The sequence below is a fragment of the Macadamia integrifolia genome, chromosome 8 (genome assembly GCF_013358625.1).
Source record: "Macadamia integrifolia cultivar HAES 741 chromosome 8, SCU_Mint_v3, whole genome shotgun sequence".
Taxonomy (NCBI): Eukaryota; Viridiplantae; Streptophyta; class Magnoliopsida; order Proteales; family Proteaceae; genus Macadamia; species Macadamia integrifolia.
The window spans coordinates 32,060,539-32,071,600 of NC_056564.1; the positions used below are offsets into that span (position 1 = coordinate 32,060,539).

The 11,062-nt window shown below is 40.6% G+C and overlaps 1 protein-coding gene across 4 annotated transcripts; it reads left to right on the forward strand.

The window, feature by feature from the left end:
• The first annotated feature begins 489 nt into the window (after positions 1-489).
• LOC122085437 (metacaspase-1-like) lies at positions 490-10,491 on the forward strand. 4 transcript variants are annotated; one of them, XM_042653868.1, is made up of 6 exons: positions 490-1,132; positions 3,051-3,381; positions 3,550-3,670; positions 3,800-4,006; positions 9,712-9,800; positions 9,933-10,491. In XM_042653868.1, the coding sequence occupies exons 1-5, from the start codon at positions 751-753 to the stop codon at positions 9,769-9,771; spliced, it is 1,101 nt and encodes a 366-aa protein (XP_042509802.1). In that variant the 5' UTR covers positions 490-750; the 3' UTR covers positions 9,772-9,800; positions 9,933-10,491. The 4 variants fall into 4 exon arrangements, with proteins under 4 accessions (XP_042509802.1, XP_042509803.1, XP_042509804.1 ...); XM_042653869.1 differs by having other exon boundaries at positions 9,945-10,491; XM_042653870.1 differs by having other exon boundaries at positions 9,712-9,744.
• The last annotated feature ends 571 nt before the right edge of the window (positions 10,492-11,062 follow it).

Consider the following 11,062-nt stretch of genomic DNA (forward strand, 5'->3'; position numbering starts at 1 on the left):
TAGATGCATACTGCACCTCACTGCCTCACCGCCTCACCGCCTCACCGCATCACCGCTTCACCGCTGACGATTTTGACACCCAAATATGACCTGGTTGCTATGTTTCTAGATATAACAACACATAATGACATATATTAATGCTAATAGTAATACTAATGCTTTTGAAAGCTAATACCAAGCTTCCAACGTCAACTTTGGTGTCCTCAATACTCATCCACCCCCAATTACCAGAATGTCCTCTCAAAAATATCTTATTCCTGAATTGTGAGTCAACTTCGAACTTATTTGTCCGACGACCTCTAAGGGTAACATCGTAATATCATTTTTGGGTTGAGCCATATCAAATACCCCGATATAATAATTTTTTTTTTAAGACCATATAATAAAGTTGACTCATGAGAAGAAAAAAAGGTGGGGGGCCCCACATCCGAGATTGGCTTTTTTTTTTATTTGAATATTCAAAAAGAACCTCCCACCCACTCCACCTTCGAAGGACGAGGAAGTCCCAATTCCCGAAGTCTGTTCAATTCCACTTGCGTTATCTTTTTTGGTCTTCATCTGATCTGCCTGTCTCTGCCTCTCTCTCTCTCTCTTCTTTCTCTCTCTATCTCTGTTTCACACGGTTCCACTTTCACCTTCTTCTCTTCTGGTCCTCTCTCTCTTCCTTAGCTCACAAGACAGCTGAAATCGACATAACATCTCTCTCTCTCTTGTGTCTGAGATTGATCCATTCATTAAAAGCCGGTGGAGATGCATATGCTTGTGAACTGCTCCAACTGCCATATACCGCTGCAACTTCCACTGGGAGCCCAATCGATAAGATGCGCACTATGCCAAGCCATCACCCACATCGCCGACCCTCGCAGCCTCCCTCCTCCTCTTCCTCCTCCTCCCCAACCCTATAATTACTATTCTGCTCCAACGTTACCGCCACCAGCACCCTCTCCCTACAACCACGCTCCTCCTGGGCCTCCGCCTTCGCCGCACGGACGCAAGAAGGCGGTGATATGCGGCATATCGTATCGATACTCCAGGCATGAACTCAAGGGATGCATCAATGATGCCAAGTGCATGCGTCATCTTCTCGTCAACAAATTCAGTTTCCCTGAATCCTCCATCATTATGCTTACCGGTACGATACGATACATACGGCACTCTACCCTTTGATTACCCCTCTGGGCTGTTCTCTTATGCTAATTCAATGGTGTTTGCTTGATGTTTAATGGAATATTGGTTCCTTTCTAGTCTTTAATTGTTCCATGATTGCTGAATTGGTAGTTCTGGGTTGTTCTCTTATGTTGATTCACATGTGTTTGCTTAATGTTTAGTGGAATATTGGTTCCTTTCTAGTTTTTAATTGTTCCATGATTGCTGAATCCTTACCAAAAAAGAAAAAATGATTGCTGAATTGGAAGTTCTAATTTTTCCTTTTGACTACAGATTTGATTTTGAGTTTATCAGAAAACTGATCAATTTGTTCTGTTACAAGAGAATGCATGTTACAGCTTAACTAATATGATGGTTTGTATAATCTCTACAATTTCCTCCATGAAGGGAATATTAAATAATGGTAACTCCTATTTTGAAACAACTGGGCTCTGGGAAACCATCTGCCTCTGAACTTCTATAGATGCTTTAGGTAACTTTATTTAATTTTGAATCAAGCAACCCACTATGGTATGGTGTGTATTCAGTTCTACTAAGTTTACAGTAAGCACATTGACATGGGATGGAAGAAAGATACTCTCAAAGTGCATATATGTCCATGTCATCAATTCTGAGAATCCACGGGAGTTACCTTTTGTTTTTCCCCATCTAGTATCCTTTTGCCAAATTATGTTCACATTAATGCACTATTAAATTGACTTCTCAAATTTCCATTCCTATTTCAATATATCAAGGTTATCACATTCCCAAACTGTTTCTGCCATTGTACAGACACTAAGGTGATTTTTGTTTGTACATCTGTTAAAACCAACAATTGTGTTGCTTATTGCCTGTAAAACAGTTGACTACCCAAAGTTCCATCTCAACATAGCTCTGTGCTTTTTTTTCATCATGGAAGTTGCACTGTCTTTGAGTTTAGAAGGGATTGCTGTCTTTTCACTTTTTGTTTTGGAGACACAGAGAATTCTGTGACCAATGACCTTGAATTGAGAACTTTCTAATTTCCATTGACCTTGAACTTGGTACTTTTCCATGGATATTGGACTGGAGCAAGCTTTCTAATTCTTACCACAATCCTCACCTGAAGGTGTTCCTGTCTATGGTTGAGACACTCTGTTCCAAGAGATGGAGCTCTTCTCTTTGCCTTTTAATTTAGTGTCACATCTATTTTGAATATCCATTGATATGTAAATGAAAATCATGGCAGAATTTTGATACTGCATTTAGAGACTCTTCACCATATGCTTCCTTCTCTATTTAATAACCGTATTCCTTAACTGACAGGTCCAATTATACTTTAGGTTCACAGAATCTGTTTGTCTTTTGCCTATAAATACACAAAATGACATTCTACTATTTTTTTTTTGGGGGGGGGGGGGGGGTGGTTGACTTAACTACATAGGGTTTTTCAAAAAAATGAAAAAGAACAGTGAAGCGGAATTGTTGCTCTCTTGAAGCACTACTAAGCAATTCAACATATCACCTTGATATGGACGACTTTTTTTTTTTTTTTACATATACTCTCTCTTTATCTCCAGTCAAGCTACAAGCACAAGTAGGCAGGCAGCTATGGAGCGAGTTCAGGAGAGAAAGATCAAAAAGAAAGTGATAAAACAAACAAGTGATGAAAAATACTCAAATCCTGCTTTTTTAGGGTTTCCTAGGAAGGGTGTTCTTTAACTCTTTTTTTTTTTTTCCTTTTTTTTTTGGGGGGGGGGGTGGCAGGGGGCGTCTTGGTTCTCTTTTCCCATTACTGATTTTTCTAATTATAGAGATTCTTAGAGCTACCATTGATGGTTTGGATGCTTTTTTTTATTATTATTATTTTACTGTTTCTATTTGACCAGCTCTAATCTTACCTCTTCCTGAAAGTTAATCTGCAGAGGATGAAACCGATCCATACAGGATTCCAACTAAACAAAACTTAAGGATGGCATTGTATTGGCTTGTACAAGGTTGTCAACCAGGAGATTCTCTAGTTTTTCACTATTCTGGTCATGGTTCACAGCAGAGGAACTATAATGGGGATGAGGTTGATGGATATGATGAGACCCTATGTCCCTTGGACTTTGAAACTCAGGGAATGATTATTGATGATGAGATTAATGCGACAATTGTTAGACCCCTTCCTCCTGGGGTTAAGCTGCATGCAATTATTGATGCTTGCCATAGTGGAACCATGCTAGACTTGCCTTTCCTCTGCAGAATGAACAGGTTTGATCCCAATACATTTGTAGTTCCATCTCTTTTCATTCTATTGATGACTGGTAATGTTACTGATGTGATAAACCATTTATTGTGTACGCAATTCTGATCTTTTGATAAGATTGGAACCCATTTTGGCCCGAACCTTGCTTATGTTATACTTTTTAATACACTCAGGAGTGGGCAGTATGTATGGGAAGACCAGAGCCCTCCATCTGGGGTTTGGAAAGGGACAAATGGAGGGGAAGCGATATCCTTCAGCGGTTGCGATGATAATCAAACCTCTGCTGATACTTCAGTGAGTCTTGCGCTCATTAAAGAAATGCCTTCTCTACTTTTGCACAATGGCAGAAATGTCCTTATAATTTGCAATATCATTTACCTCACATATTAAACAAGCAACTCAAGACGATAATTTTGTTGGCAGGCTTTATCAAAGATCACTTCAACAGGTGCTATGACCTATTGTTTCATTCAAGCAATTGAGCGTGGACAGGGAATTACGTATGGGAGCATGCTAAACTCAATGCGGAGCGCTATTCGTAATACGGGTAATGACCTTGGTGGTGGTCCAGTAACATCTCTCCTCACCATGCTTTTGACGGGAGGGAGCCTAAGTGGGGGATTGAGACAGGTATAGCTATCCTCACTACTACTAAATGGACATGGGCATATGTAGTTTGGAAATTGATATGATTTAGCATTGGGACCCCTCTGATTTCTTGGTAAGGAATCCTGGAGCTCCAATTGACCTTTTAGTGCCTGCATGAGCTCGTGCGCACACACATACACTGGAGATTCGAGTCCAATCTTCTTTACTGGATGGATCCACTCCCCCCCCCCCCCTTATTGTGGGAATAGATTTGCGAAAAGATTCATAAGGCACCTGGCCAAGGACAGCATGTTAGCCACCTTCCTGCTTCATCTTCCCTGAAAGTCTCAGCCTAGTGCTCCTCTGGATCCTCTTCTCACCCCTTTTGGAAAAATACTAGGTTGAAACCATGGTTTGAGGATCGGTCTTGAATCAACCTATCTAGATCTGTATCAGCCCCACCGATCCCGATGCCTGGTCAAATCTGTGTTGGTGCACGGTACGAAATGGTACCAACAAGGTGTATACTTGTCAAAATATAATTAGAAATCGATCATCTCTGAGGGTCAAACGATCCTATATAACCAATATACGGATACCCGATACCTCAAATTATGGTTGGAATGGAGTTAATTTGTCAAGGTAGCTATCCATGTGGTAGTCAGTGGATTTCCTATTGGATGGTTGATTTAGATTTGCAGAATCAAAACTCTATATGCCTTGGGAGGAGACATGACCATTTCCAAGTTTGAAATATGTCCAAAAATTGCTGCTCCAAGCCTCCAACTAAGTCTGCAATCCATAGATTCCACAATGGACTGTGCAGCTCAGAAAACTTTTTTAAAGACTATTTTATTAAATTTCATTTCTTCAGTTTCTTTATTAAGTCTTATGTCATCCCTGCTAATGTAACAGAAATTTCACTGAACTTCTATGAAAGCCTGAACACTTGGCAGAACTAAAAACTCAAATCGTATGAGGGGAATCTAGTGAAATTGTAGAAACATATCATGCAGAATATTGCCCGGTATTATTTTTGTAGGAAAATTCTGTCATGACTCAATAAAATAATATTTTTTTTAAGAAATGAGAAGAGCATAACACCCTCAGAATATAGATTAATTAATTAGCAGCATTGTTTTTAATCCTATTACATATTAGTTCTTGCACTTTATAACCATTGTGTGCAAATCACACATGCATCTACTATTGATCAAACTACAGCAATACTGATATAGTTATGTCAGAAAAAATGAGGAATAGTTAGGAGAACTATTCAATTATGAAACAACCAAATTTATGAATTAAAGTGGTAGTTGGTAGCACAGCAGTTTAAGTCTCTTAGTTTTTGTTTTTTTTGGGGTTATGAATAACAGGAGGGTCACCATAACATGGGACAGGGTTTGCTGAGATAGTGTTATAGGGGAGTGTGCCAATCAGGGTGTGCTTTGATGCCTTGTCAACAGGGGCGGGAAGGAGAGAGATAGAGAGAGAAGCTGCTGGCATAGCTCACACTGGCAGCTCATAGAGACTTTTCCCCCAAAACATGTGTATATGCATGATGAGACAACGGATCAGTATGAAAATTTGTCATGATAACCCCAAAGTGTATTGATCATATTGCGTACATTCGGGGAGGCCTCATTTACGGTGGGACATCTCTAAACTCAGAGAAACAGGATACCATTTGATGATGATCTTGCTCCTGTATCACTTATGAACGCAAGGAAAATGTCAAATGATTGGAGAAGCATTGTAATCCCGGTCTATAAAAATAAAGGGGATATTTAGAGCTACAATAAATATTGAAGCATAAAACGAATGAGTCATACTATGAAACTATGGGAGAAGGTTATTGAAGCCCTCCTGAGAAGAAAACCCACTGAGGAGGATCATGGAAAGTTATAGAGCCCACAAAGAAACTCCAAATGATCTTTATTGACATAGAAAAAACATATAACAGAGTCCTTAGAAATTTAATCTGGCTTGTTCTAATAAAGAGAGGGGTGTCAAGTATATACATGGATATAATTAAGGAAATGTATGAGGGCATGGTGATTAGTGTGAGATTTGTGGAAGGTCAAGGAAATTATTCCAATTACGATTGGTTTCATCAAGGATCGGCCTTAAGCCCCTATTTTTTTGCGCATATCATGGATAAGTTAACCGAGAACATTCAAGACGGGGTCCCTTGGTTATGCTCTTCGCCGAGACATCGTTTTAGTGGTTGAGACTAAAACAGGGATTAACACTAAGTTGGAGCTATGGAGGTCAAACTTGGAAACAAGAGGTTTTAATATTAGTAAATTGAAGACGGAGTATATGATATGTAATTTTAACCACTCTATGATGAATAATGAAATAGTGAAAGTAGAGAGAGATTCCACAAAGTGACTATTTTAGATATCTGGGGTCAACCACAATTAAAGAATGTGACATAAAGGATGATGTTTTATAGAGAATTAAAGTGGGATGGATGAAGTGGAGAGGTGCGTCCGGAGTGTTATGTGACTGGAATATTCTTTTAAAGCTTAAGGGAAAATTCTATAGGACTATGGTGCGACCAGCTATAATGCATGGGGCGGGATGTTGGACAGTTAAGAAGTGTCGTATAGAAAAGCTATGTGCAGCTGAGATGAGGATGTTAAGATGGATGTGTGACAAAACAATGAAGGATAAAGTAAGTAATGAGCAACTTCGAACTGATTTGGGAGTTGCCCTGATCAATGACAAGTTTAGCGAAAGTCATGTGAGGTCATATGGCCATGTTCAAAAGGAGGCATGAGGACACCCCAATAAGGAGTGATCTAATTATGAATCCTTGCCTTAGAATAAAAAGGATTTGTATTGGTGCAATCTGATCCATTATAGGGGATGGATCCTGAACCCCTCGGGTCATTCCGTTTTCTGGTATACGAAATAGGGGACTTCACTGAGTCCAGATAGAAGGAGCTAAAAGAGCTAAGGGCAAGCCTAAAATGACTATAGATGAAGTGGTGAGGAATGACATATATAGTCTCGGTCTTGTCCCAAGTATGACTTGGATAGAGTCTATTGGAGGGCAAGGATCCATGTAGCCGACCCCATCTAGCTAAGATTCTCCGAAGTTCTGACTCGTTGGGTTGTGCCTCTTTTCTTACTCTCATCTTTCCATCTCTTCCTTTCCCCTCCCCCCCCCCCTTTTTGTGTATAGATCCATGTAGCTGACCCCATTAAGTTGGGAGGATTTATATTGGTGCAATCTGATCCATTATGGCGGATGGATCCTAAACCCCTTGGGTCATTCGTTTTTCCTGTATACGAAATAGGGGACTTCACTAAGTCCAGATAAAAGGAGCTAAAAGAGCTAGGGGCAAGCCTAAAATGACCATAGACGAAGTGGTGTAGAATGACATACATAGTCTCGATCTTATCCCAAGTATGACCTTGGATAGAACCTATTGGAGGGCAAGGATCCATATAGCCGGCCCCATCTAGCTAAGATTCTCCGAAGTTTGGACTTGTTGGGTTGTGCCTCTTTTCTCTTACTCTCATCTTTTCATCTCTTCCTTTCCCCTTCCCCCCTATAGATCCATGTAGCCGACCTCATTAAGTTGGGATAAGTCTGACTTTGTTGTTGCTCCGGCATCAGTTATGATGTTTTAAATTGTGACCACATCGACATTGCTGTAAATTGTTTATTTTTAGTAGCAATTACATTAGACTGAAAACTTGAATAAAATTAAGAGAAAATTGCATTGCCACCCCCTGAACTTTGGTCCTTATTCAATGCCACCCCCTAGACTTTTCGAAACACCAAAGACACCCCCTGAAAATTCAAACAATTCCAAATCAGTCCCTGCCATTAGCCTTCTCTGTCAAGTGATGATAGAACTGTTAGTTTTTTTTTTAAATGACCATAATACCCCCTCACTTATTGTGACATTACTAATTTGCCCTTGACATTGATTGACGATATGAGACCCCGAAGTATTTCCCCGCGAGTTGCAAAACCACTTACGACAAGAAGGCACATTGCAACGCACAACACAAGCCGGATTCTGAACCCCACAGTACTTACAAGCATGCTCCGTAAAATCTGCCTTGCCATATTCATAATTCTCGTCCTCACCTGTCTCCTCAAAGTTCAGAACACTCATTCCCGCCGCTAGGGCATCCACGGCAGCCTGGTTACTACTTCCGCCGTTGCTACTACCACCACCACCCCTACCCTTGGAAGTACTACCAGGAGTAGCAGAGATAGGACCGCCACTCTCGGTCTGGAGATCGGCACCACGGTTAGAACAGTCAGAGACAAAATCAGACGCAAAAGGATATACCGTAGACCTGATCAGCTGCGAAAGCTCTCGGAATTCCGGATAATCATACTCATCGCCCTGCGTATTAAACTCAAGAAAGGTGTAAGCATTGCCGCCCGTATCAGGCTGTGAAGCCGTCTCATAGAGATTGTTTACGACCGTCTGCGCGGCCATGGATCTTTGCTCGCAATTGAATCAAGGTTCTTGTGAGTCCAAATTAGGGTAATCAAGAGACCATATGTAAGAGAACGTTTAGGTATTGGGGTTAGGGTTTGGTAGGAAGAAAGATGAAGCTAATGGGGAAGAAGATGAAGAAAGAAGAAGCAGGAGAAAGAAGATGAAAGAGCAGGGGAGGGGGAGAATTCTCTTCATCTTCCAAAGTCCTCTTCATTGCCTTTAGTTGTTCCTGCAGCTTTCCAAAGAGAGTAGAAATCTCCTCTGTTGTAGAATAAAATGCTCGTAGCTGTGTTTCCCAGAGAATAATCCTATCCTTTGCACCTTAAAACCTCTGTTTCTCAATGGAGAGGTCATGAAATGTAGCAGCCATTTCAAGCTGAAGGGCAGAAACCTTAGCCCACGCTTCTTCTTGAGCTAGTTGGTCAACAGCCACATTACTTGGAGCACAAACCAAGACCTAGGCTTCGCCTTGTTTTGCCATATGATAAACAATGGATTTTTTCTTCCCTTTCTATGATTCAATTTGAGCTTTTTATTCTACTCTGGGGCAGGAGAGTAGAAAAAAACGAGTGATGATGAAGGGGCAGTCCAGTGATTTTCCTAGTTGACGATTTTTATGTCACAGAGGCAGAGCTTCGCCGGAGGGGAGGGGGTGCCCACAAACCTACGCCGGAGGCGGGAGAACTGTGTGAGTTTAGAAGAAGAAGGAAAATGGAGGGTAATATTGTCTTCTCACAATAACCGGGGGTGTTTTGGGCATTTTATAAAAAAATTAACAGAGGTTCTATCACTTAACACGGTCGGCTAACAGTAGGGACTGATTTGAAATTGTTTGAATTTTCAGGGGGTGTCTTTGGTGTTTCGAAAAGTCCAGGAGGTGGCATTGAATAAGGACCAAAGTTCAGGGGGTGGCAATGCAATTTTCTCTAAAATTAAATTGAAGATTATTCATCCCCAAAAAAAAAAAAATTAAATGAAAGATTTCTCCCAATCAGTGTGCCATTGTTGGATGGAAATCTGTACTTTACAAGCATTTGTGCATATGAGCTTTCCTGTTCCCCTTTATATCGATGCTCAGATACGCGGAAACAGAAGCATGTGTTGTCATTTTGCTTTGCACCATAAGCATATAGTACCTACCACCATGAACGTATATGCTTTGATTGTGTACCTATGCCTCTAATTTTTTCTTCTCAGTTATTTTAAATGCATGCCCGGTTGTGAGGCCAATGTTATATAATCTGATCTTAGTTTTGTTTCCTTTTGCTCCAGGAGCCGCAATTAACATCATATGAACCATTCGATGTATATGCAAAGCCCTTCTCCCTGTGATTAATGTCTTCTCTATCTGACAACCTACGGTGAATTTTCATAATTTCTGGAGTTATTTGTGGGAAGGCATTTTCCTCTGTTTACCCAATTTGTGTATCGAGGAGAGATCCTTTGCCTTGTTCATCAAATATATTTTTAACTCACTATTCTTTCACCCTTAGGGAAATAACCAGATTGTTCGATAGAGCTGGAGTGGGTTGTTCTGCACTTGAGCTACTTTCTCAATTTCATTTGATTGCAATATGGTTCAGAAGTGAGGCTGGCAGCGCTAAGCTTGAAAAGATTCGTGCACCTGACACTGGATCTCACTGGTCGTCAAAAAGCGATGGAACTTTATTAAGATGAAGGATGCATCAGAACCGTCTAGGGTGGATCATTCAGCGATATTGTTGAACATAAACCATGGTGAGTAGAGCAAGGCTAAGGAGACCCATGGAGAACTACTGTGGCTACTGAGATGGTGATGAGTACAGACAAATGAATTTATGCCTTCTATGCTCCTTATCATGTGATCTGGTGATGAGTAAATTTAAATGAACTTTTGCCTCCAAACGATATCAGAAAGAAAAAAAAAAAAAAAAAAAAAAAAAAGTGTATAGACTTTCATTTTCATGTGTGTCAATATGAAAGGCTCCTCACTGTCTTGTAACTGGGAACTGGCTGGCCTTTTGCTTAGCTTTTCAAAACAAAACAAACAAACAAAAAAGAGTGTTCAGTGTGTGTTTGGTGTCCTCATCTGCATCTTTAGGCCAACCAACATTTATCACTTTCCCTCTCTCATACAGTCCCCATCACTCATGCTAGACCTGTTTTGCAAACAAACGCTATAAATGTAGAAACAACAATCCACGAATCTTTTTTGGTTTTTCTAAATCTCTTATCCTACTGAGCCCCGCAGCCTAGTAAGGCCAATGGCCACCTATTCCTACACACATCTACGTACTCACATGCAAATGACAGGGTTCGATTCCACACTTCCCCCCCCCCCTAGTCGCCAGGCCTTCAAGCTGAAGCTGCCACTGGCCCACTACTAGGCTTGAATCTGAATGTTACTTATTCATGCAAATCAAAATTAGAGAGAAGTTTGCATATGAATCAGCCACTCCTCAAATGAGAGGAAGGACAGAGCTTCTGTTCGAGAAAATTTTGAGATTTCAATGGAGTCTGCTTGCCACCAAGAAGTATTTCCCAGTGAAACAAAGCACAGCCTAAACTGCCATCTGGTAAAACTTTTGCATATCAAATTTCGTAGTTAAAAAAAACAACTATAACCTGCTCCGTATATTAAAAA